The 26,932-nt window shown below is 43.5% G+C and overlaps 2 protein-coding genes across 13 annotated transcripts; one reads left to right on the top strand and one right to left on the bottom strand.

The window, feature by feature from the left end:
• Positions 1-7,309: 7,309 nt before the first annotated feature.
• Apobec2 (apolipoprotein B mRNA editing enzyme catalytic subunit 2) lies at positions 7,310-19,109 on the top strand. Its single transcript, XM_020181413.2, has 3 exons — positions 7,310-7,608; positions 15,375-15,938; positions 18,678-19,109. Exons 1-2 carry the CDS (start codon positions 7,472-7,474, stop codon positions 15,916-15,918), a joined length of 681 nt encoding a protein of 226 aa, XP_020037002.1. The 5' UTR covers positions 7,310-7,471; the 3' UTR covers positions 15,919-15,938; positions 18,678-19,109.
• Positions 19,110-21,311: 2,202 nt separating this feature from the next.
• Oard1 (O-acyl-ADP-ribose deacylase 1) lies at positions 21,312-26,832 on the bottom strand. 12 transcript variants are annotated; one of them, XR_012450646.1, is made up of 7 exons: positions 26,618-26,832; positions 25,957-26,063; positions 25,503-25,647; positions 24,480-24,538; positions 23,940-23,967; positions 23,319-23,431; positions 21,941-21,964 (listed from the first exon to the last, which is right to left on the bottom strand). XR_012450646.1 is itself a non-coding variant. In XM_074082244.1 (6 exons), exons 2-6 carry the CDS (start codon positions 26,020-26,022, stop codon positions 21,862-21,864), a joined length of 486 nt encoding a protein of 161 aa, XP_073938345.1. In that variant the 5' UTR covers positions 26,023-26,060; positions 26,618-26,775; the 3' UTR covers positions 21,312-21,861. The 12 variants fall into 12 exon arrangements, 11 of the variants coding, with proteins under 11 accessions (XP_073938345.1, XP_020037004.1, XP_073938344.1 ...); XM_074082244.1 differs by lacking the exon at positions 23,940-23,967 and having other exon boundaries at positions 21,312-21,964; positions 25,957-26,060; positions 26,618-26,775; XM_020181415.2 differs by lacking the exon at positions 23,940-23,967 and having other exon boundaries at positions 21,312-21,964; positions 26,618-26,774.
• Positions 26,833-26,932: the final 100 nt, after the last annotated feature.

Below are 26,932 nucleotides of genomic sequence, written 5' to 3'. Positions count from 1 at the left end.
ATGGAATTTTATGCAGCCATGAAGAAGAACGAAATGCTATCATTCGCTGGTAAATGGATGGAATTGGAGAACATCATTCTGAGTGAGGTTAGCCTGGCCCAAAAGACCAAAAATCGTTATGTTCTCCCTCATATGTGGACATTAGATCAAGGGCAAACACAACAATGGGATTAGACTATGAGCACATGATAAAAGCGAGAGCACATAAGGGAGGGGTGAGGATAGGTAAGACACCTAAAAAATTAGCTAGCATTTGTTGCCCTTAACGCAGAGAAACTAAAGCAGATACCTTAAATGCAACTGAGGCCAATAGGAAAAGGGGAACAGGTACTAGAGAAAAGGTGAGATCAAAAAGAATTAACCTAGAAGGTAACACCCACGCATAGGAAATCAATGTGAGTCAATACCCTGTATAGCTATCCTTATCTCAACCAGCAAAAACCCTTGTCCCTTCCTGTTATTGCTTATACTCTCTCTACAACAAAATTAGAAATAAGGGCAAAATAGTTTCTGCTGGGTATTGAGGGGGTGGGGGGAGAGGGAGGGGGTGGAGTGGGTGGTAAGGGAGGGGGTGGGGGCAGGGGGGAGAAATGACCCAAGCCTTGTATGCACATATGAATAATAAAAGTAAAAAAAAAAAATTTCTCTCTGCCCAAGCTCATAGGCGAGAGCTTCTAATCTCACAGTCACCTACTCCACCTCCCAGTTCTGAGCCTGGTCTGGGGCATACCCACTTTTGTACCTCCCTATTGTTACCTAGCATTGTGCCTAAGTACCGTTGGAGTTGCTTCTTATTTTTGCCAGATGTACCCCAGTGTTCCATCATTCGAATTGTGTTGTGTGTTGTGTGTGTGTGTGTGTGTGTGTGTACAATTTTCTGTCCTTAGGCAGTATTGTTCCATTTGCCTTTGGTTGGATGTCTGGATATTATACACTGGAGGGGCAGAGAGACAAACTCTTCACAAAGCTGTGCAAATCTCCCACCCAGTAGCTGGAGAGGTGGGGAGAGGCACTAGGAGCAAACCTAGGAGGTGATATATCCTTATTCCTCCTTTCCTCCCTAAACCATTCACTTTTTTTTCTCTTGGCCAATTTATGGAGACACGCAGAGAAGAGAGTGGGTAGCAGACTGGTAGGTGTATGTGCAGTATACAGAAGTTGGCCAGCTGGTCTGGAAGACGTGTTCTTTTACTGGCTCCTCCAATCTCCAAGCAGTTAGGTGGAACTGACACCATAGAGACTGCCTAGAAGACACCTCAAAGTTATCAGGCCCTGGCCAAGGCTCCAAAGACTCTTTTCTGCCTTCATGAGGAGCTACTATCCACTTTATCTCTGAGGCTTCCCTGCACCCTAAGCCCATTTTCAGAGTTTTCTCATAGTTGCCCTTTCTTATAGTTCCAGAAGACAAGAAAAGACCCTTTAAGGGTTTTACTGCTAATCCTCATTAGCTGCTCACAAATTACTGATTTTGCTGGGGACTCCCTCAGAGCTCTACCATTCTCTTTTATCCACAGGTGCAGTCCACTAAAACATTTTTCCTCCTCCCAGACCCCTTCTTTCCTCTAACACTGAAGACCCTTTGTTGCCAGAGTTCCCACTCAAAAAGAACTAGCTCTGGGTCCAGCTGCTTGCCTCCATCCAGAGAAAATGGCAAAACATATAAAATGAGAAAATGGATTTATTTACAGTTTTGGCCAAAACTGGGGAGACAGCCATTCTCAGTCTGTTTTCACCTTCTCCCAGCAATGCTATAATTTATAGAAAATATATTAACTTTATCCTCACTGTGACCAAAATATCTGAGAGAACAACTTAAAGAAGTAAAGATTTATTCTGGCTCACAGCTTCAAAGAGTTCAGTTCATGGTTGCTTGGCCCCATGCATTGGTCCGAACATCATGGCAACAGAAGTATGTGGCAGAGGAGTTCCTTTAGATCATGGTGGACAGGAAGCAGAGAGAGAGAGGAAGGAACTAGGTAAAACCTTCAAAGACCCACCCCCAGTGACCTACTTCCTCCAGCTAGACTCCACCTCCTAAAGTTTCCAGAACCTCCCAAAGTAGCACCACCAGTTGGAGACCAAGTTCAACACATGAGCCTCTAGGGGACATTCCATATTCAAGCCATAACAGAAAGCACAGAACAAAAGCCAGGAAACATGCATATGTAAATTCAGCTATGAGTCCCATTGAGTTGACCTGGGAAATAAATCACAAAAATCACAATTCAGGCTTTTCAGGTTCTTGTTGCACCCTCCTAGCACCAGAGGCCAGAGTTTCTGGAGGCCTGTCTGTTCGCAACATATTTCCTATAGAGAGTTGGGACTAGAAAAAATTTAATTTAAAAAAAAAAAATCCCAGTTTCAAGGCACCCACACTATGCCTTCACACACAGGTCCCCTCTTCTAGCATGCAGCCAGAAGAAGCCATTTTGGTCATACCCAGGGCCTCTGGGATTCAGGACTCATATATTATCTAGTGTCTATGTCCCTGAGGTCCCCAGGCCCACCCAGAAATTATCTGCTCAAAGAAGCATCCACTCCAAAACTCTTCTCATCTTAAAGGCTGGAGTTCTCTCAGAAGTTGATAGTTGAGTTGATAGCTTTCTCCCAGTACATTGGTTGGCCTTACAAAACAAACACCCCTTCAAAGAGAAATACTATTAGTCACCCTAATGGACATGATTCTTATCAGATTACTTTCCTCAAAGACTCCAGCCAGGCAGTGCCAAGGGAGCTAGGTGGTGCCAGGAATGTTGCTGGAATGGAAGACCATGGTGACCAGCACTAAAGCCCTGGGTGTCACCATCTCTGCCCAGGGTAGAATGTCCTGCAAGGTAAGGCAAACATTGTGCCCTATATGAAAGAATGAAAACCCCAGTGTGCTCTGGGATTTTGGTGCTTTCTCCAACCTCAGCCTCAGAATCTGGGAGACCCTGCCCCCAGTGGAGGCCACTCAAAGCCCTGAACACCCCATGTTTATGTCAACAGAGCGGTTGCCAGAGAGGCAGGCTCCTGCCCGCCAGGGGGTGTCTGGTGCCCATGGCTGTTGTTTGTGTACTTTGTCTCAGTAGTGACCACAGGGGCAGCATGCCTAGGCTGGGTCTCTGGGCAACACACTGTTGGGGTCTCAGCTGTCCCTGCACAGAAAGCACCCAGTCCATCAACAAACTCCAGAGGTATCTTCTTTCACAGAGCAAGAATTTAAACTTTCCCCTGGTGAGGTTTCTATTTTCCTCCAGCCCCTCTCCTGACCTCTCTGCTCCCTTCCCAACAAGGGCAGCCCTACACCCCAATAGGACTCAACAAGAACAGCTGACCTGTCCTTCCTCTTCAGCCACCAGGAGAACCCCTGTATGTTTTTCTGAAATAGTCTTGGGAAATGGGAAAGAGATTAGCAGGCAGCAGCTTGTCCTGGGTCTAACCAGCAGCAACCAGCCACAACTGCCACCCTGCAGAAGGGGGCAACAGCCAGAGACAGACTGGAAGAGTTCCCTTTTTGGTTTCCACCCCACTCACCAGCTATGTGGTGTCTTTATGTCCATATTCCTCACACACACACACACATACACACATACACACACCACACCACACGTCAGCACCAATGCTTCCCAGACCTACTCTTCCTGCAAGAACTCCTGAGTTCTCTAGCTCTCCATCCCTCAGTCTCCTCAAGCCCCCAGCCTCGAGATGGGGAGGGGATTGGAAGCAGTAGGGACTGACTGGTGAAGGCTAAGAGCATGGCTCTGGAAGCCAAGAGCTCTGCACTCACTAGCAGTACCACCTTAAGTCAGTCAACCTCCAGGTCTCTGGTTTCTTCACCAGTAAAATGGGCATCATAATCAGACCTACTCAAACATCCTGAGGAGTAAATGAACTACAACTACCTAGAGGTGCTTAGGATAACATCAGGCCAGTAGCCAGGGTGTCTTTATATCACTTCTCCATGTTACTAAATTCCAGACAGGGAAAATTCTAAACTTGATGGCTGAGGAGGGGGTTTAAAATCCCAGCATCTCACTGACTCTTTGTGTGACCCTGAACAAAATGCCATACTGCCCAGTTTCCTAATGTGCAGTAGACAGACTGACAGGACCTTCCCCAATAGGGTTAATGTGGAGGAGTAAAGGCAGGGTGTGCCAGCTGTTGGGGTAGGAGTCAGGCTTCTGATGCCTGATCCCAGAGATTAGCTGCAGCACTCTGGCAGTGGGGAGACTGGTCTGACTTAGAAAAGAGAACCAGGGACCAACCAGGAATTCAGGTCCCTGGGAGGTGCCATAAATAGCCAGAGCAGGTCATCATGCCTCCAGAGATGGTAGATGGGGGTGGGGGAGACTGGAAAGGAACAGTGGAAAAGGAAGTTGTCAGTCATCAGTCTGGGGTGGGTCCAGGGCACTTTGCCAAAGGTCAAAGGAAAAAATTGTCTAGGGTCATGGTAAGAGAGAGGGGTCCCCTCTTCTGGGCAGAGCAGCCTGGGACCATCTCTATACCATCTCCCAGTGTCACTCAGATCTCTGGGAAGAGTCAAGAAACTCTGAGTATGGTTCATTTGTACCCTGTGATCTTTGCCTGCCTTCCCTGCTCCTTCACTTTCATCTGTGAGCATCCTGGAGTAAAGAGCAATAGCTCAGTCTATGTCACAGGAGGAAAACTCAAAACTCATCACTACAAGAGGCTCCTGGTCAATCCGCCCAGAGATGTAAAGTGATTTGGCAGAGATCACGCAGTGAATCTGAGCCTGAGATGTGACTATGAACATAAGTTTCTCCCTCCCCCAATCCAGGGTTATATGTGAGAGCCAAAATATAAGAACTTGTCCTGAGGAAAGGCAGCCTTTCCCCTGGAGGAAGAGTGAACTGATTGAATCCATCCTCCTGGAAACATCTAGCTCTTCCAAGAGCATCATTGTAGCTGGGAAGTGGGAGAAGGGCTTAGGTTTATAATGCTTTAGAAGTGCTGAATCAGAGGTATTTGGGTGCAGCCATGTAAACAAGACTGGACTTAGACTCAGAAGAACTACACTCAAATCCTTGTTGATCCTGTACAAATCATTCTGACTTTCTAAGCCTCAGGTCTGTAACTTGCAAAATGAAGCCAATAATTCACACCCGGGTGAGGCTGGTGTGGGAACTAAGTGAGATGATGAGACAGGCTTGAGTGCCTGAGGAATGCCCCAAATGTTTAAAAACTTCGAGCCCTGCTTATTCATCTCTGTGTTCTTGGTATTTACTACAGCACCTGGCAAATAGGAGCCCTCTGTAAATGTTGATTAAATAAAAGAATGAAGTAAACTCTTTGCATTTAAATGCTGTATGTGTGTGTCATAATAAACATTCTTTGCTATTTATCAGCTATTACTGCTTTTTCATTGTGGACACAGACACTATTACCTCAACCCTGTACTGGAAAATGTTTGAAAAAATAATGTGAGGACAAGAATGCTTTCAGTAATAAATCTAACAGGTAGGGTGACCAAATGATTTATTGTCTAACTGGAACACGTTCGAGTGTGTAATTATGCCCAAACAACAGGGAGAGACCAGGACCATCCTGGACAAACCAAAAAGCTGGGCATACTAACCATGAGTTGTGCTGCCCACAACTCTCTGGAGGAGAGAGCCCTAAATATCCAGACCCTCCTGATTCCTTCTCTCTAGTCAGTCCCTGAGAAGGAAACTCTACTAGCCAACCCCCCAGCTGGAGTTGTTTTCAGATCAGTTCCCTGGTGTTCTTAAGTTCCTCATTTTCAGCCTGCAGGTGACTCTGACCCCTCTCTTCTTGTTCCCTGAGAATATCCTAGAGTGTTTGCACTGCCCCAAATGTGAATAAGTGTGGCCCCTGCTAAGCTCTGCTCATGTGGGCGATCCTCTGCTGCTATTCTAGCTCAGAGGCTGCTCTCAACACGCTTCTGACCAGTTGCCCTGTGTCTCCTCCTTCCTACCTTTGGTTCAAGCTCGCCCAGCAACCAGGGTGATTCTGTAGAACTATGTGTCTCTGCAAAGACAATGGCTTCCCATCTCCAGCAGAGAAAAAACCAAGGTCCTCAGAAGAGATAAAGAGCCTCTTTTGCTCATATTATCTCTCTGGCCTCCTCTCCTAGGCCTCTCTTGTCACATACAGGTGTCAAACACACCAAGAATGCACCCATTGCTGGGCCTTTGCACCTGCTGTTCCCCCTCCACTGAACATATATCTATACATTTGATTAATTCTCTTTTCTCCTTCAGGTCTTTTCTCAATTGTCTCCTTTTCAAAATCCTTCCCTAGCCCCCTATAAAAAAGTAATCTCACCCCTTGTCACTCTCTGTTCCCCTTCCCTGACTTTTCTCCTTAGCACTTACCAACCCTAAATAGACTATCTATTTTACTTATTTATCATCCAACTCCTTCCAGCTTCATGAAGCTAGGGACTTTCATTTGCTTTGTTCTTTGCAACCGTTTCAGTACCTGAAACAGCACCTGGCATAGAGTAGGTGCTTAAAAAATATCTATTAAATGAGTAAGATGACTGGAAGGGAACACAGCATGGAGGCCAAGTGTTTGTCCTCTGAAATAAAATGGTCTGCGTTTTAATCCTGCCTTATGTCACTTACAAGCTATATGACCTTAGGCAAGGCCCTTAACCCTTCTCTGAGCCTCAGTTTCATTGTGTATAACATTGAGATAGCACACATTGCCTCCTAGGGCAATGGAGAGCTTTAAATCTGCTTTCATGTAAACCACTAAACTCACTGCCTGGTCCATTTCAAAAACTCGAAATTCAGTGAATGGCAGCTCCTGTCACTATAGGAGGCTCTGGTCAAACTGTCATTGAATAATGGGCTTACCACAAGCAAATCAGCATCTGCTCTGAATCACAACTCACATTCTCTCCTTCCAAATCCTTGGTTTTCCCTGGACCCTTCTTTCCTGAATCCACTTTCCCCAAATGGAAATGGATTTCTTTGCAACCACCCCTTTCAACACAGGCCTAGTCCTGCTTAAAACTCTGAGATGGCTTCTCCCTTAAATCACAGGATGGCTACCCTAAACAGACTACAGACATTGTGCCCCTTCCACAATGTCCCCAGTAAGAGCTGGGAAAGTTGGTTCGGAAACCAGGGAAGAACACAGCTTGAGAGTGGAGGGAGAGGCAAGGGAGGAGCTGATCCAGCCCTTCCCACCTGCCAGCTTCCTGTCTTTGCCTGCTGATAAATAGGGGACACTCATGGCCAGAGTTTCCATTCCCCCATTCTGGCACCCACTGTCACTCAATTAAAAAAAGATAGGAGAGAGTCTGGGGGAGGGGCAGAAGGCTCTGACTTATAAAGCTTGGGGCTGAGGGGGTGCGAGCTGAAGCCTGGCCTGCCCATCCTCTTTCCGTCATCCCCAGCCAGACTTAGCCGCTGACAGCTGCTTGGGATTCTGCCGCCAGTCCCTGGCCAGACCTTCACCCTCTCCTCTCTTTCAGTGACTCCTGAGCCACAGCCCCACCATGGCCCAGAAAGAAGAGGCTGCTGCTGCTGCTGCTGCTGAGCTGGCCTCCCAGAATGGGGAGGATCTGGAGAACTTGGAAGACCCAGAGAAGTTGAAGGAGCTCATTGAGCTGCCGCCCTTTGAGATCGTCACTGGGTGAGCCTCACATGTGGGCTAGGCCTCCTCCCTAGGAGAGCAAGGGCTTGGGCAGGCTATAGTAGGTGTAAGGGTCAGCCACAGCCTTGTGGCAATGTGTACCCAGCAAGGGTATTCAATGGACACAGAAGCAGAGCTCTGTTGGTTTCTTAGTGTGACACCTTGGGCTTTCTAATTAGGAGGAGGTAGGAGGAGCTCCTTGGAGGCAAAGGCCCAAATGACAATACCACCCCATATGTCTCCTGGTATTGGGTAGAAGTTTAGTCCCAAGGAGTTTGGTGAGACTGACATGTTTAAAGATGGCCTCAGTCAAAGCCTCCCTCACTTCAGCTTCTCTCTGCTGTGCTTCTGAGTGGGTCTCTCTTGTGTGTGTATGTCTCTAGTGCTTTCTTCAGGGCTTCTCTCTGCAACGGAAAATCCCAAGACAGGGAAGACAGATCTATCCTTCGCTAAGGCAGAATAGGCAGCTTCTATTTTACTGAATCTCTTATGAGTCCCCCCCAGGGAAACAGTCACAGCACAGATAACACAGGCCAAGGTCTTAGGGACAGAGGAGCATTACCATAAATTTAGCTACAGCCTGGAGGAACTGGGGCAAAGGAAGGGATGTAGAAGCTCTAGAGAGGGAGTCATGTACAGGGTTCCTCTGTCATGTCCAGATTACGCCATCTGTGTTAAGAAAACCAAGTTAGTCTTCCTTCTCTCCCCTCTCTTTTCCTGTAGAGGAAGACCCTGTTAAACACCAAAGCAGAGAACAAGAAGGAAATATGAAGGGCTACATTTCCTCCCTGAGCCCAAGGTTTCCTTCCTGAGGGTCTCCAGCAATGTGCACAGGCAGAGTGGGTACCATACTAACAGAAATTTCAGGAAGAATGAAGGCAAGATGCTCTCAACAAGGAGAAGCAGCCCTGGGTGGCAATTTGGACTTGCTGTTTTATGCTTGGCAAATGATTTCCCAGGCTTGGCCTTTGTTGTACCATTTCTAACATGAGAAAGCTATACTAGTTGACTCCTAAGGTCCCTTCCTGCTCAGATATTTTCTGATTTCTAAGAGAAATAGAAATTTCCAAAGGAAAATACAGCCTAGCTCCTGAGGCATGAGTAGGTCCTGAACTTGTACTTGCCCGTGCTTACTCAGCTGATCTCATCCTCATCCTAGGATTAAGTGAGCAGCTGGGTACAAACTAATACAGACACAAGGGAAGCCTATAGCAACCAGACTGGGAGTGCCCTCAATTCCAGTGGCTGCCTTTTTCTAACACCTGAGCATTCTGGGCCATGCTATCCTTGGTCATACACACGTGTGGGCACATGCTCCATTTCATGTAGCTTTGTAATCTCCCAAGCACAGGGGCAGGAGGGATCAAGAACAGAATTAGACTGTTCTTTTTGTGTGAACATGGGCAGTGGGCCCTGAAGGGCTAGGGGCCTCTGGCATAGCTGACACTTCTCCACGGCTTTATAATCACCACTTACTTTCAAGTGTATGAACTCAGCACAATATCAGGAGAAGAAGATTAATTATTGCCATCTTACAGAAGGGACACTGAGACTCCGGAAGACTGAGTGATATGTCCAAGAACACAGAACCAGGAAGTGACAGGTCTTTGGACTCCTTCCTAGCCAAGTGTCCTGTCCACTGTTCTCCATTCATTCTGGGTGCCAGGTTTCCCAAACAAAGCTCCATATCATCTCCATATACAAGGTGGTGAGGGCCAGGAACTTACAATGATTCAAGGCTCAGACAAAGGGGCACAGAGCACAGTTCAGGTGGGAGGTGGAGCCCTCAGTGTTTCTTGTTCTAGAGAACAGCTGGGGAGAGTTCTCTCTGGGGCCCCTCTGAGTAAACAGATGCTTAAAATAGCCCAGAGGTGTGTCTGTTTCTGTGAAGGGCCAGAGGGAGGAGACAGCTTTCCTCTCCTCTCTCCACATGCTCTGGAATCCAAGGGATCAGCAAAGCAGATCCTTTGCTAGCCTAGACTCCTGCAGAGAATGGATCCAAACACTCCTCATACTTAGGCAAAAGCTAGCAGAAGAGCAGGTGGCTTTCAGAGAACTGTATGAAGTGAGAAGGGAGTACCTAGTAGGAATAAGGAGAGAGATGCCTTGCTTGTAGTGGTTCTGGTTGAATAGGGCAACAGATGGAAAGCAGACCTAAGTGCGTGAACAAAAGTAACATGGTGGAAAGTGCTGAAAAAAAGCCAGCTCCTGTTTGGCTTGGGAGTCATTGTGTGCATCTTTACCCTACTCTTCATCCAGTAGCTTCACATTCCTGGCTTGAAATATCCATAATGGAAGGACTTACTTTATAAGAATCGGCAAATGTTAGGAATCAGGGAATTTTTTTTTTCTTTCTTTCTTTCTTTCTTTCTTTCTTTCTTTCTTTCAGAGAGCTGGGTGTTAAACACTTAACAGCATTGTTGGAAGAGAGAAACCTCTGGAAGTGAGAGGAAGAGTAAAGAAGGGATGAGATTTGGTAATGCTTAGTTAGGATGGAGCTCTGAAGGATATTGCTAAGGCCTAGAGAAGGCACCATTCATCAATATTCACTTTAATTTATTGAATGTCTACCGTTGTCCAAAATCTGGGAGTTGGAGACTGTTTTTTCAGATAAGGAAACTAAACCTCAGAGGGATAAGTAGTTTGCCCAAGGTTAGTAGGAACTGTAAAGCATGTGTCTGACTCCACAGCACCACAAAAAAATCATAAAGAAGATTTTTGTACTCACAAATATTTACTGAACAGAAATTGTTCACTACTGTTTCCCCCATCAGTATACTTACCCTCCACAAGCAAGGATAAGGAATTTGTCTTTTTTAGTGCTTTATCCCTAGCATCTAGCTCCCAATAGGTAATCAATAAATATTTGTGGAATAGCGGGGCACCAGGGGCTCACACCTATAACCCTAGGTATTCAGACAGCAGAGATCAGGAAGATCTAGGTTTGAAGTCAGCCCCCAGTAAATAGTTTGAAAGACTCTATCTCAAACCCCACAAAAATGATTTGGTGGAGTGGCTAAAGTGGTAAGAGCACCTGCCTAACAAGTGTGAGGCCCTGAATTCAAACCCCAGTACTGCCAAAAAAAAATGTGGAATAAATGAACTAATGAATGAGCTCTCATTGTGTGTTAGGCTCTCTGCCAGACTTTGTGATGGGAATGAACTGGGGACAGAGGTCTTTGTGGAGACAAGATCAGGATATATGGAGGCCTGGCAGTACTGGACATGATGAGAATTCTAGTGAGTGCCTGCCTTTGTCTTCAGCAAGCTTAGGGGAGCTCTGGAGCAGGGAAGTTGGGTTGAATCCCCATCTGATCATTTCTCCATCCGAGTAAGGAACAACTGTGACCCTGCCTGTCAGCACCCCAGTGTGCGTTTCTCTTTGTCTCTTATGATGTCAGGTATGTTTCTGCAGAAAGCAGAACCTGCCCTCAAAGGGATTATAATGGACCAAAGATAAATGGCATATAAAATGAGTCTTCTTTCAACCACTTCTTTAGCTACCAGGAGTTTAATCTGGTGAAGTGAGGGACACAGAGAGAAGAGGCATAGGAAAAGGGAGGCAAGGGGTGAGGAGCCTTCAACATCACTCTTACACTGGCCTCAAGAGCATGCTGGGAGAGGCCATTAAGAACAGAAGATAGCTCTACTGGCCCCATGAAGGGCTGGTGGGAGGTCAAAGCTGTGTGGATAGATAGTGTCTCAGCTGGCTCCTGGCTTGCCTTCGGCAGAACCCCATCAAGTCCTGCAAGTCTGGAGCTCCTGCCTCAGCTCTAGTACACTTCTGCTTCTGTTCTACACACCTTTCCTTGACTATGCCCACTCCTTGGTATCCCCTTTGAAAGTGGTCTGAAAAGAAGGTAGCCAAATGAGACCAGAAACTCTACCTCTTTCAAATACGTCATTGACAGGTCTAGTGAGGGGAAGTTGAAATAAGTCAATATTCAGTCGCTTGTGAATACATTTTCTGCTCTATAGGTTATTTTGGAGCAAATGTTTAATCTTAGACCAGCTTCTACTGATCTCCAGGTTGCTCCCTTTCACTGTGTATTTATGTTTAGGAAATGTAAATTTTTAAATGCAAACCTGAGAAAACATGTACTACATTTATTCACATCTCCTCTCTCTCATCAAGCAGACCATCTTTTCAATTTTTGCTAGATACTAGGATTCTGGTTTTCTCTATTAGTTGTGTAAAATGTCCAATAGCCTCGTAGTCTAAATAGAGGGAGGTATAAATGGCCTTGTCTGCAGAAAATATGAGAAAGTGATGCCTACAAGAGGTGCTACTTGAGGTGGTAGTAGAGGAGGGACAGGAACCATGCTGCTGGTTCTGAAGAAGTGACTGGATGCAGAGGGAGGAAATTTACTGCCAGCATCTTTCTCCTGTTCACCACTCCAATATACATGCACTCACACACACTCCTTTAGCACTGGGTGTCTCTGGAGCTAAGAATAATGGGTTGTAAGTATGTATAATACTTAGGCATACCATGCTACTGGAAAAAAATGTTTGTGATTAAGAAGTTAGGTGTCTCTGTTTGCTTCCTTCCACTATTGGAAGTGTTGACTTTTCTTCTAATTCCATAAAATTGCCTGAGGCGGTCATGTTTCCAGCTCTTTGTGGAAATTTCAGACCTGTACCTTTCTGTTCTCCTGGCTTACCTCCAGTACCTGACTGTTATAGTCTGTGGGAGACCCAAAGAATCTCATTTGACCTTTATGCTCCTTCTAGAAGACCAAGAAACCCAATGAGGAGCCAAGCAAGCTCAGTATCTGGGCAAGCCTAAGGGAAAGCCTGGGAGCCAAACCTTCCCTGTCTTTCCTTTGCCCCTTGAAAGCATTTCTGAGGAGTCTACTCCAGAGTCCTTGCTGATAGATAGAACAGGCCCTGGGGCTGCTGGCCAGAGGGGTCAGAAATGGATATTTATAGAGGTGACCTTTCTTTCTCTCCCATGGTTTCAGGTTTCTCTGGGTGTGCCAAGGGAATAGGAGGAGGGGGAAATTTCAGAGTTTAGGAGGGGCTGCAAGAAGGCTGCTTTTCACAACCATCCAGTCAAGTTGCAAGTATGTGCGGGGCCAAATTGTTGCTTTTTGCTAGGCTATACTAGGCAAAATTGGAGCAATGCTTTGGGGGATTTTCCAGAAATAAACCTTAGGCAGCTACTGCTGAAGCAAGCCCTCAAGCCAACCATGAAACTACAAATACTTATAAGAGTTCCAGTGGAGAATGTATTATTCAAGGGGCTCTAGATTAGACTGGGGTACAGGGGTTGGTCTGTCAAAAGACCTTGAAGAACAAAGAAGGGTTTGGGCAAAAGAGATAAGCTCTGTGTGGCAAAAAGCCACTTCAGGTAGTAAAGGGACCCATGAAAAGGCAGTAGAGTTTGAGAGTGGTCTGGTGGGGTGAATGTAAATAGGAAGAGCTCCGTGTAGGTGAATTTCCCTCAGGGACTGAAAGATGAAAGGGGAGACATTAGGTGATATGCTCTGCTAAAATGTTAAGTAAATAATAAACACCTCCAACCAGAGACAGAGGGGCTTAGAGAGCTAAATATAGTACCTGAAGGAATCCTGGGGCTGGGTCCTCAAACACATCCATCTCCACAGTGGAAATTTAACTTGACAGCAAGAGACATGGAAACTTGGACGGAGAAAATTTGGTGACTGGTCAAGGGGTAGGGAATCCTGCAGGGAAACAACTCAAGTTTATTCAGCTTTTTGGCATAGGTGCCTTATCCTTAAGCAACCAAAGCCTTGGGACACCAGGGATTCCCCTATAGCACAGGGAGTCTAGTGATCTTTCTGGGGAAAAAGAAGGGGTGGAGACAGGTAATGTAAGTTAGTGCTGCCACAGAGCATCTTTTAGGGCAGATTAGATTACACTTTTTTCTATGGTGCTGAGATGGAACCCAGGGTCTTACACTCGCCAGGCAAGCATTCTACCACTGAGCCACATCTTCAACCTGAGATTACAGTTGTTAAAAAAGGAAAACATCTAGCCTCTCTACCTGATACTCATCTCCTCCTCTCCTTCTTACATTTCAATCTCTCCTCATTTTCCTTGGCCTTCAAACCTGCATAGGTCTTTCCTATTTTGACACACACATTCAAGAAAAATAAAAATAATATTCAACTATGATGCCCTCTCTAGTCCTTTTCCTTTTTTTCTCTCCTTCTTATTACTAACAAACTTTGAAAGGCAGGGGGAAGGGTCCTAGCCTTTTCCTTCCCCAATGAAGCCACTGGACATCTACCCTATTCATCACCAAGTCTGCTGTCCTAAGACACCTGGTGGCCCTTTTAAGTCTCAGGCTCTTGGTCCAGCCATACTACCTCAGCCTAGTGCAACCAGTGATCTTCCATGGACATCACCTGTATTATTCTCTTCTCCAACTCAAGAACTGGGTACCATACCTTACTGCCTTTTGAATCAAGGTGCAATTTTCAAGGACTTTTATAACATATCCTCTACTCTACCTATCCGCTTACAGCAATCTTCTAACATTATCAGTTGTTTCATTCACATCTTCTCAGTCCAGCTGTTAGATTATAAGTATCTAGAGGGCAGAGGCCAAGTCTTTCAAGATTCTGAAATTACTTAATACCATATGCAAGCTTCATTATCTCAAGGGAACTTTGGGTACTCTTGTCTCAGGTAAATACTTTTGGACGTTGACCATATGATAACCCTTTCACCTGAAGGAAAAGACAGACTTGAAAAACAGCCAATAGGAGAGCTTGAGCCATTCTGTGCCCCCAAATGCAATTTATATGAGCTAAAAGGAGAAATGGAAGCATGAAATGCTCTGAAAAATCTTTGTCTTGCTCTGTCTCGAGAAATTTAACATACTTGCTACTTTGTAAAATGGCTTTTTAAACACTGTTTCTCTAATCTGGACATTTATTAGTATCATCTAGCTGTTTTCCTTTGCTTTTTTTAAATACTGATGCCTGGGACCTACCCCCAGGCATTCTGAATTAGTTTGATGTGGGGCTCAAGCATTGACATTTTTAGAGTCCCCTGGGTGACTCTAAGGCATAGCCTTGTTAAAGGTTCACTGATTTAGAAACATGGGAACTGGGCACGGTGGTGCACATCTGCAATCCCAGCATTTTAGGAGGCTGAGGCAGGAGACTCACAAGTTTGGTGCTAGTCTGGCCAAAGAGGCCAGGTATGATGGCCCTGTGCCTACAATCCCAGTTACTCTGGAGGCACAGATTGGGAAAATTGCAGTCCAACAACAGTCAAGCTAAAAAGTTAGTGAGACCCCCATCTCAACAAACAAGCTGGTCAGGGTGGTATACATTTATAATCCAGCTATGAGGGAGTTATAGGTGGAAGGACCATGGTTCTAGAATGGCCTCAGCAAAAAGCATGAGACCCTACCTGAAAAATAGCTAAAGCAAGAAGGGCTGAGGGTAGAATGCTTGCCTTGCAAGTATGAGGTCCTGAGTTCAAACCCCTGTACTGCCAAAAAAAAAAAAAAGTGCGTGTGTGTGTGTGTGTGTGTTTTAGGAATGAAGATGGAAATGGTGTTAAAGAGCCTTCCTACTAGTGACCAGAATGCAAACCCCAATCCAAAGTCTTCTCCAGATAAATGCTTTGGGATTCTTTCATGCTGTTTTTGTCACTACCGTTTGCATAAAAGGCCTATTTTTAGTAAGAGTGAAGTGTCTTGGAGATCCACCTACTCGAGGCTGGTCCTAGAAACAAAAGCTCAGCATTCACTTTTTCCCTGACTCTTTGTGTTCCTGGCCTATAGGGAGCGGCTGCCTGTCAACTTCTTTAAGTTTCAGTTCCGGAATGTAGAATACAGTTCTGGGAGGAACAAGACCTTCCTCTGCTATGTAGTTGAAGCGCAGGACAAGGGAGGTCAAGTGCAGGCATCCCGGGGATACCTAGAAGATGAGCATGCCGGTGCCCACGCAGAGGAAGCCTTCTTCAACACTATCCTGCCAGCCTTTGACCCGGCCTTGCGGTACAGTGTCACCTGGTATGTGTCCTCCAGTCCCTGTGCAGCTTGTGCTGACCGAATTATCAAAACCCTTAGCAAGACCAAGAACCTGCGCCTGCTCATTCTGGTGGGGCGCCTCTTCATGTGGGAGGAACCAGAGATCCAGGCAGCTCTGAAGAAGATGAAGGAGGCTGGCTGCAAACTGCGCATCATGAAGCCCCAGGACTTCGAGTACATCTGGCAGAACTTCGTGGAGCAAGAAGAGGGTGAATCCAAGGCCTTTGAGCCCTGGGAGGACATTCAGGAGAACTTCCTGTACTACGAGGAGAAGTTGGCAGACATCCTGAAGTAGACAATGGGGCCCAGCCTCATGTGAGTTTTCCTGGTGTCAGTGCCTTCCTGCACTGGTACAAGGCTTTCACTTCAGGTAGAATAAGTGCATAACACGATCGCCTTTGGAGGGACTGCATTCCTCTGCTTTGGGCTGGTTATAGAAACACTTACGCTGTCTCATGTTCTCTTTCTTCTACATCCCTGTGCCTAAATCCTTTTGCCTCCTACCCTTTGGTTTCAAATCAGCTTTTCCAAGGTTGACAGGGATTCTCATGCTTTGAGACATATGACCTTTCATAAGACTTAGATGGTACAAGGACCTGTTACTGAAGAATAGCAGAGAGGACATTTAAATCCCCTAAGCACACACCATTGTACAGGTGTCCAGACTTATTCTGCATACCTTCTAGAATCTCTACTTCCAAACCCACTAGAAATCTTACCTCCTTTTCTCTCTAATGTAGCTTTTTCATCCTTTAGGGACAGTTCTTTCATTTTTGGTCACTAAAATTCCCAAGGGAATTTGTATTCATCTTTCAGTTTTGGTCAGATCTGCTTTCAAGTTTTCAAACAAACTGTTATGCTTTGAGAGAGGTCAGTAGTGTGAATTTAAATGCAAGAACATTTTTCTTATTAAGAAAGAACTCAGCAGAATCACGGAAAATGCTGAAGAATCAGGGTAATACAGCAACAAGCTAATTTATGCAGGACTGTTTAAAGAGTTAAAGAGGTGTTTGTAAATTAGGCAGCAGCTCAGAAGTAGCCTCCTACAGATATCAAGAGGTGATAAGAGAACTGGAAATAAAGATTAGCTATTTAAGCAAATAATTAGGACACAATTAAGGCCAATTTGGCCTCTTGCTGAGGGTAAATTAGACTCTTACACAAACAGGCCAATTATCCTCAGGAAAGAGGGTAAAAGATCCTTCACTATCTTTCTTTGAATTTGGTCTGATCTAGTTTGTTCTCAAAGAAATACTATGACTGAACTGAACCCTGTTACAAGGCCAGAGTTACTGATCAAAATCTCCCAGTGATAGAGAAGGCGCTTCACTACCTGTATCACTTTAATCCTGGAACAACTCACACATTAATAAAACATGAAAGCAACAGGCTTCCATGAAGATCGTTCAATTTATTTTTGGTGTTTCTCACTCCTAATATCCTTAAGAGAAGATGTTGCTTCATAGACACGCTCAGGAAATATCAGTGTTCCGGAGCTCGATGTTGGCAGGTGTTTTCTATTAGACGTGCACACAGGGTGCCTGGACATTCTCAGACTGAGCATTTGACAGTCCATGAAGACATGATTTTTCAGCAATTTTTTTTTCTGAGAAAAGGAAGGCCCAGTCATTGAATTCAGAGTCTGTGCAGGGTAATACCATGCTCACATAAAATAAGACAGTACTCTGGGTCGTGAGGAAGAGCAGTATAGACAGATTACCAAGGATGACCTCTGAAAATACAAAGTTTAACTTTTAAAATTCCTTAAAAATTCTGTGAGTGTAGATACTATCACTATAATTACATACCCAACATAGATTCTACAGAATGTAACTGGTAGCTTAATTTTAATCTCACTGTACTTTTTTCTTTTATAAGAAAAAAGTTTTATATTTTTATAAATATCTTTTATAAGCACTTTTTTTTCTAAATAGCTTTAGAGATATAATTTCCTGGTTTAAAGTGTGCAATTCAATAGTCTTTACTATTTTTGCAGTTGTACAGCTATTTCCATAATATCTGATCTAGTTTTTTTATTCTCAAAGCATTTTTATTAGCATTGTTCATTGTGACATTTCTGAATATGCTTACATTGTACATTGCTTAGGTTCCTCCCCACAATCTCTCCCTCTCATCCCCTCTCCCAACTAAAACAATTGCAAAAAGGTTTCATTATTCTATTTCATATATGTAGGCACTTCTTCAGCTACCTAAATAGCAAGTCTTCAGTGACTTTTTTTTTTTCTAAACTTTTCAGGTTTTTTTCCATTAAAATTAAGCTTCCAAGGAGGATTCCAAAAATTATTTTGAGTCTTCTTCATTCCCATCTTCTCTGTGGGAAAATAGGAAATGTTTCTCCCCTTTTCTGTTTCTCCTCACTTTATCCTCTTTTACTAAAATAATTCCTTGCTAAAATTCTACTCTGAATTTTTTTTTTATTTTGAGTAATTAAGGATTGTATCTGATACTCATCTAAGTAAAGGAAATAAACCAGGATGAGAAAAAAGTCCATTTCTAAGTCAGATTATTTTTTAAATAGAATAATACTAGATATTTCCCTTATTATAAGTCTGCTTTAGTGTACACCTGCAACTGTATTATCTGAGCCTATTAACATGCTTCTCTGTCCTTTGAATTGCTCATATTTCTAAAGGGAAAGGTCAAAATATACCAAGTTTAAAAAAAAGTGGCATGAAATCAGTTGTAATTTAAATACCCAAAAGAACCTACTCAATTAAAATAATCCCAAGAAATGAGCATTTGTTAAGTAACATATGCCTCTCACCATGTTTTTTTTTTTTAAAGTTACAGAATAATGTTTAACCATATATTTAACTCAAGACAACAGAGTTAAAACAGATCTCTTCTGGGGCTTTCTCTGTGTGAACACCACCAAAACATAAATGAAAGAAACAACCCTAACCTTGGGTCAGCCAGGAACTACAGGACACTAGAGAAATCCAGGGATTTGTTGGAAAAAGCACACAGGAACCTTTGCTCAGAAATTCCTAACTGTTAGGTGACAGTTAACATGCTTTCTCTTTTTTCATGAAGGTCTCTGCCTGCTGCCACCAAGAGAAGCAGTGACATGTATGCCACTTGGGACATGCCTATCTTCCTAATACTACTTGGAGCTGGACAACATTCAACATCAACCAATCCTACTAGGCAAGGCCCTCAGAAGACTCAAAACACACTTCCCATTGCTGTAATTCATTTAGGTTATGTCTGTTTAACACTGCTCTTGGAAAGAGGAAACTGATCTCCACAAGGAGAGAAAAGCAACCATGAATAGGCACCAAGCATCTGGGGACTGAAAGTCTTAATGACCTTCAGTTGCTTAAAGTAAATGTCCTCAGATCCAAGGTACAGAGCTTTGAAATATGTGCCATAAATGTATTTTATGTTAAGTTGGGCTGTTGTTGCTTTTTTTTTTAAAAAAAGAAAGAAAAACAGCAACATTAATAAAAAAAATAGTGTGGCTTTTCTGTGGCCTGGTTTCTTAAGCAGCTTGGACATCAGGAAGTGGAGATGGTCAAGGCTAAGAATCAAGCCCTGATATTACAGGAGGGAAGATTAAAACAGGACTTGACTAGACAACATAACAATTATCTCTCCCATACAGACTTCCCGAGATCATCTTTTACCTTAAAATAGTTTCTTTTGAAAGGTTGGGATGTAGCTCAGTGGTGCAGCACTTGCCTAGAGTATACAAGGCCCTGGGTTCAGTTCTCAGCATTGAGAAATATTCATGTGTAATCTTCTGGATTACACATAAATGAAGGCTTTTCCCATTCTCTGAAGATATGACAGAAGACAGAACAGAAAGCACAGGAAATGTTGTAAGGTAGCACATTTCAATTGCCAAGTAATAAACAATTACCTTCTCAATTAAAGAGAAGAAAATGAAAAATAAGACTCTAATGTTCATATATACAGTAATGGCAGAACGATGTAGTCTCATTTCTTAATGTCTGTTTCAGTCCTATGTAGAAGTAAAATTCTACATATGAGGTTTGGGGTGTAGCTCAGTGGTAGAGTGCCTTGCATGCATGAATCACTGGATTCTATACCCAGCACTGCCAAGAAACAAACAGCAATAAAAAAAAAAAAAATTCTACAAATGAATTTCTGGGTCTTAGCCAAATTTTAACTGGGTTCCCAGTTACGAATGTGTTCATTCTGATTGTCAGGCCACGCCTCCTTACCCCAGGCCCCAACTGTGATAAGTCATTGGAATTTGACCCCAAGACTACCTGCAACTGACAAAAAGCACTTTGTCACATCCCTGCTGAGTCCCAGCATTCCACTTACAACTAGTTCTTGAGATGAGGCTGTTAAAAGAATAAAGGCTCCTGTTCCATGGCGGGTGGGGGGGACAACGCACAGGAAACCAATGTTTTGACCCAAGTTTTAAGATTTATTTGTATAGGGACTGAATGTAGCTGGGTGAAAGAGCATTTGCCCACCACATACAAGGCCCTGGGCCCAATTCCCAGCACAGCAAAAAAATATTTATTGCACAGAGTTAAACAAAATACTTAACTTACTGTTTATCACCTGACCCTCATTTCTAATTTTGTATATTTGATTATTCTCTTCTCCCTTTTTTCCCTTCAATTTTATTTCACATAGACAGAAGCAAAGCTTCAAGAAAAGCCTTAGTCAACACTTTGCTAATGAACTTGCCTCTGCTCTACTCTCAAACCAATGCAGAATTTCTCTGCTCCACACAGAGATACAAAAGTTATATGCCTTTTGAAAATACTGCCTGCTCTCAGACTAAAATGTGGTAAGAACACAAGATTGCTCTTTTACACCAGGGAAAGCAGTGTCCTGTGACAGACCCAACATTGACCTAGGGAAAGAAATCAGTAGCAAGTCCTGCTGTTTTAACTTTCAGCATCACTGCAAGGGGAGAAAAAGAAAATGCCTACTTTCCCCAATAGCTGTAATACCCAGCCACTGGCTAAATCCACGAACTTTATTTTTGTCTCTTAGCTTCAGGAGAAAAGGGGGCTAATATTTACTGCAGTGTTCTTGAGATCCAAGTTAGCTGCAAGGCAAAATCTAGGGAGGTTAAAAGCACAAACCTGAACTGAGTGAGGTAGTTCACACCTATAATCTAGTTACTTAGGAGACAGAAATCATGATCCCGTTTCAAAGCCAACTCAGGTAAATAGTTTGCAAGGCCCTATTCTAGAAAAAAAACTATCACAAAAAAGGGCTGCTGGAGTAGCTCAGGCAGTAAGAGCGCCTGCCTAGCAAGTGTGAGGCCCTGAGTTCAAATCACAGCGCCACCAGAAAAAAAAAAACTTAAGCGTGTAACCTATCTTGCCATCAAAATAAAAAGTGGCCATTATACTTTTAAGATTCATATGGACTTGCTGAGTATCAGTGATTTACTGAGTTACTACTCTGTGATAAACCTAATGCCAGGCATTTAATATGTATTATATGTGTAATTTGTTTCATGATTAAAGTTTTATTCAATCACAGAAACTGCAGTGGACAGAAGAGAGTTTACTATGAGATTCTAAACCCTGCTTCTGCTTTTCCAACTATGGTGATCTATATTTCTTGTCCATTCTATTTCTTACCTTGCTACTCTTTCCAATGGAAAAGTTTTAAATTCTATCACAAGGTTTATCCAATCCAAAGTAATGCAGACATAAGCACAGAACCTCATTAAACTGCAAGAAAAATATTTATTTTTCCTCCTTTGTCACCACAAATTCCTTGATAACAATGTAGGCCTCAATTCTGTAATAAAAACAAAAACAAAACCCCAACTTCTCTCTTAGGATAAATCCAATGATATAAGAATAATACCAAGTTAAGTGCACAAAGGACAAAAGATGCCAAAGTAACTCCAACCTTCCCCCTTCCTGAAATTTTTCTTAAAGAGCAGAGAAATAATCAATGCTGCCAGCTAGTGGCCAAACAAATTAGCCAGCATACTGGAGCCAACAGATCACAGAGCTACCTACTAAGTTTCCTGGCTCAGTATAGGCCACTACTCCTGACCTTCCCACACAAAAAACCACCCAGTAACATATTCCAAGCAATCCTTCCTCCAGAGTCCCACGAGTACTGGAATACAGAAACCCAAGTATTGCATATGACACAGATGCTTTCTCATGAAAATTTTCCTCTGCCTGTTTTAAGGTCAGTTTCTTATTCCTATGACCAAGTAGGGATGATGAAGAACATGGAAACATCCACAATGTTCGCCTGTTCAGAGTGTGTACACTGTAATTTTGATGTCTGTTGCCTCAAATACCTCTTCAATCATTGCAGACACATTTTCCCATTGTAGACGATCAAGACCACATCCAATCCTAGAAAAAGACAAAACATCTCCATTGGTTGTGATAGTTATCTAGGACACAGTTCCTTCCCTCTTCCTTTGACTGAATCCACTCAAACAGTAAGTTGTCTGGTCTCACACCTATAGTCAGCCCTGGTGAGAATCTAGGAGTCGACTTTTATGAAGTCACCTAAGACTGTTCCTAGACAGCCCTAACAGCCAACAGCTGTCACTTCTCTTTGCTTAATAAGGTGCTACTTTCCAATTATTTCATGCTGCATATAGAAATGTATAACTTTGCCATGCCATAGGAGACTATCCTACTATCCCTCTATTGATGAAAACTGGCTGCAGATGGACGGCAAAGACTGGTATTCTTAAAACACAATTATGCTAAGATAAAAGGAAAAGAGGGACAAAGGACAGGATCTCTGCCAAAAAAAAAAAAAAAAAAAGTTAAGCTGAAAGGCTGGGAAATGCTAAGCTGCTTACAATCTAGAGCAAAGTTTTTGCAACACTCTGGTGAGAAATCTCTTATCAGCCCATGAAACTCTACTCTCTGCACATTTCTTTATTGGTCCCTAATATCCCTAGGGACAAAAGGAAGGCTTATTTATATCAAAATATGTTAACTAAATTCTTAAAGAACTGTGATTCTAAAAAACAGTCCCTGCTATATAGCCATGACCAGTGTAAGGTAAGGGCCATTGTGGCCAGGTTCAAATGAACTTGGGACAAACCTGCATGCATGCTCATCCTTGATCTTAAGCTGCCTGACAGGAAGAAAAGAGTTAAGACTATTTCCTGAAAAGAAAGCAAAAGGTCTACTGAATATCCAATGACATTCCTTTAAGTCCTCAATAGCTAGGGTTGAAGAAATTAAATCAAGGACAGAGCCTCTGGCTGCCACTCAGACCGACCACAAAATAGACATGCAGTATAAAAGGCTGAGATGATTTACAACTTTCTGGGCACAGGATTAACAGGTTTGAGAAACCAAAAGTAGCCCAAGAAAGAAATGAGAGTTGCACAATCTTGATTCTTTAGCTTATACTACTTCAAGAATAGGGGTTAAGCTTCAAGCAGAAGATGGTGGGAATTCAACAAATGTGACTGAATGACACTGGTTCCCCACCTCTGAGTAGACTCAGGAAGGTGTGTTATGTGTTATGTGTCCTGACTCATTCAACGCAAGCTGAAAAACAGCTATACCATGACCTAAAATCACATAACTAGTTCACTGCTGGCTATATAGTATGGATGTTTATCTACCTTAAATTGACTCTTTTTATTTTTGGTTAAGCTCTGAAGTTGTTTGTCTTTGGGTTAAACAGTAAACCTCAACAATCAATTAACTCTTCAGTTAGGGCCCTGCGTTTCCTTGCCTGGGCATGGAGAGGTCGGTGACTCCATTCTTCAAACAATGGGACTTCATGGCCTCTAAACTCTTCTGTAAGTTTTCATAAGTTGGCTTGTGTGAAGCCCTTTTCTTTGTAATCTGAACACAAAGAAAGGATCCAAATTTCCATTAGTCAAAAATGATAGATAATAAAAAGTCATCAGATCCTTCTATATCTTGAACATTAAAAGAGTAGTGCATTTTTATTGATTCATCTAGAGCAAGAATGACAACTATCATGCTGCCCCTTTTACACTGTTAAGGAAGATCCCAGGAAAATCCACTAAACAGGGACTGAGGAACCTAGACTCAACTAACTATCTAGCGGTCCTTCCTTTTCCAAGGAAATCCATGAGATCAATAAATTGTGCTTATTGTCAATTATTTTTAAGCAAGGTAGGTGAAAGTTTTTGTGTCATTTACAAGAGATAAGCTACATGTCTGTGACAAGGAACCCATACAATCTGAAAATTTCCTGTTAAAATTTTCTATTTATTACTTGCTTGCTTTTTGTATTCTACAAAACCAGAGAGTGGTAGTTTTCCTAAGTAAAAACAATGAAAGTTACATCAATCTTAAAGACAGAATTCAATAGATTAGGACATACCTGTACTCAGTTTGCTGTTCAGATCAGGCTTGTAATAAATTGGCTCAAAGTCAATCACCACCATCACCTAGGGAAGCCACATACCCTGGGCCAGAGACCGTTTGGACTAGCAGAGAACCCACACTCAGGCAGCACGCAGACTAGCGGAGAACCCACACTCAGGCAGCACGCAGACTAGCGGAGAACCCACACTCAGGCAGCACGCAGAAGAGGAGCTAAGTGTTACTTGGCACTGCATTTGGAAATCTCTCCTGGGACATTTTTATTTCCCTCTTACTACAATTAAGAAAGAATCAATTATAGGAGGCAGCCCTAACTTTTGCAAGTCTTAGAACACAGGTCTATGATGGAGGGCACAATAGTATTGCCCATGGAGCTGGGATACAGCCTGACATTCCTTTCTAACCTAGTGCTCCAGGAAGCCAGCACCAGGGGCCCTGAGTTGTCATGAGATCAGAAATTTTTTTCACATCCTCTAGAATGAAGCACAAATGTAGTTCACCAATCCTTAGAACGTATTAAGATTTGGCCCCATCTTACCAAGTAATATATATAGCGCCCATCTCTCTTCAGAACAGCCACTTCTCCAGATTTCTTTTCTAAGAAAAACAGTTAATAGTAATGAAGGAAACCAAAAACAATCGATCTCCACTCTTAATATTAAAACAAATCACAGACCTGAGTTTACGTCAGAACTGGAAATAATTTTTACTTGTAAAGAAACTAGTATCTCCTATGAACTTTTTGCTGCTTCCCAAATACTGCATTCCTTAACTTATAATCATGCTTCTTCACACCCTACTTTTTGTCCTGCCCTGAATTTCAATATATACCCTCCCTACCCACTTAAAATACTTGAATGCCTACTGCCTTGAAAATGTTTTAGAATGTACTGTTTTAAACTGCCAACTCTCTGATCATTCAATAATGATCTTTTAATAGAGTTCTGTTAAACATTATGAGATGCACAAAAAAAAGTTATTTAAGTTTTCAATTCAGAGGTGTCACTTTTACAAGTAACTATAACACAAAGCAGTAAGAAACTGCTTTTGTAGAAAACTGGAATCAAAATGATTGGTAGACTATGATTCAGTAATCCTGGAATTTGGTCTGAGAGACTGTATCAAAAGCTCCATATATGATTCAAATGCACACCTCATTGGTAGAAAGTGATGTGGAGAGTCTATAAGAACGAGATTTCTAAACTTCTCTGAAGAGTAAGTAGAATATTATTAAGTATAGGGCCTTTATGCCAAGTTAACACCTGTGGTCTTTGCTAAGTATTCACTTATCAAATTTTTCAGAGAAGTGAAGTAGTATTATTAAGGAAATTTTATGATAGAGAAATACATTAGAAACTTTTATAGGAGTTTGGTGTGATAAGAGCCAGAACCAAATGTGAATTCTTGTGAGGAAAAACTTAATCTGAACAGTTAAAAAGCACTCAGTCATTAAAAAGAAAATAAAAAACCCATGTTGCATGCACATCCTAATAAAGTATACCAGAACATCAAAAGATGCTTAAACCGGGGCAAAACAAGAAAGTTGTTTTTCAAAACTCACGTTGGTTTATCAGTTCCTGCACCCCTCCAAATTTCTTCTTGAAGAGGACTGCTATCCCAGCTCCCATGCGACAATCCTCACTGATACAATGGGCTAGAGAGTCTGTTCTGGGACATGCGAAAAGGTCTCCTTTCACATAGGTGATCTACAATGTGCAAAGGGTAAGAAAATATTTCTATTAGACACGGGAAAATACTAAGCTATTTCTTTCAGTGTTACTATGCACCCCCACACCTATCTCTATTTCTTCCCCACTTCCTCACCAATTTGAATTAAAACCAAATGCTCAGAATTTAAGGAATTAACCACAACGAATTAAAGTATGTGTAAAAGGAAAATGATGGACGGCCCCTGCCCAAGGTTGTATTAGGCCTTTCTTAAGTAAATCAGCGAGAGAGGACAACAAAAAAGACAATCCAGTTGTTGGTTTAATTAAAGCCTTTATGCTTTTGACCTCAATTACTCCGCAGTTCTTACGCACTCTGCTTCCATCTGGCTCTTCATTAAGGCTGCTGGCCATGATACTGAGTCACTAGTTCCAGAACTTAAGCGCTGCTTCTGCTACGAGAAGGGAAAAGCAAGTAAAAACCGCTCAGGCTGCCCCGACCCCCACTTATCGGGTGTCCCCCCAGAGGGACTCGCTGAACGCTGAGCTCCTGGGGAGCAATGCAAAGCCGGCTGGGGCCAGGAAGGGCGGACGCCGGGCTCGGCGGCTGCGCCACCCGCTCGCATTTCGCGCTCTCCGGGAGCGGAAGCTATGGCGGCCTAGACACGCCTCCTCCGGTCTCCTCGCCGCTCCCGGCAGGGCGGATTTAGGACGGTCTCCTTCTCTCTGCAGGACGCAAACGTCTTTTCCCAGTGGACTTGGATTAGAAGAAAAAAGGGGGGACTTGGCCTCGGTCCCGTGGAGCCACAACCAGACAGTGTACGGGGCAGGGGGTGTGCTGAGCACCAGGCGGGGGCCAGGCATGGCGGCCTTTCAAGGAAGGTTCGCCCCTTCTTTGGGGCGTGTGGGGGGAGAAAGGAGTCTAGAGAAGCTTCCCACGCTCGCTCCTACCCTAGGAGGGTCAGTCCTGGGATCCCGTGGGAAAGTGCGTACCGGGGCCACCCATCACCTGGAAAGGAGTCGGCCGTTTGGAGGTGCCCGCCCCGAAGGGAAGGGCTCGGCATCGGACCCCGGTAGGTGAGAGCAGGGACGAGCCGCGGTGCGGAGCCAATCCCTTCACAGCCTTATATTGCACACAACCAAAGATGGCCGCCGCCGCTCTGGAGCGGGACGGACACGAGCCCCTCTAGCTAGCTAGAGCCGGCTCTCTGTGGTGAGGGCCGCGGAACTTCCGGCGACAAATTCCTCGGTCTCCCGCTGCCGCCTGGGCATGCGTAACCAGACTGTTGGGAAGAGCGGCGCTTGCGCATTAGCCGCTTAGAAA

This window comes from Castor canadensis, chromosome 8 (genome assembly GCF_047511655.1).
Source record: "Castor canadensis chromosome 8, mCasCan1.hap1v2, whole genome shotgun sequence".
Taxonomy (NCBI): domain Eukaryota; kingdom Metazoa; phylum Chordata; class Mammalia; order Rodentia; family Castoridae; genus Castor; species Castor canadensis.
Note: the sequence above shows the minus strand (reverse complement) of the source record. Positions and strands in the feature narration are given on the sequence as shown.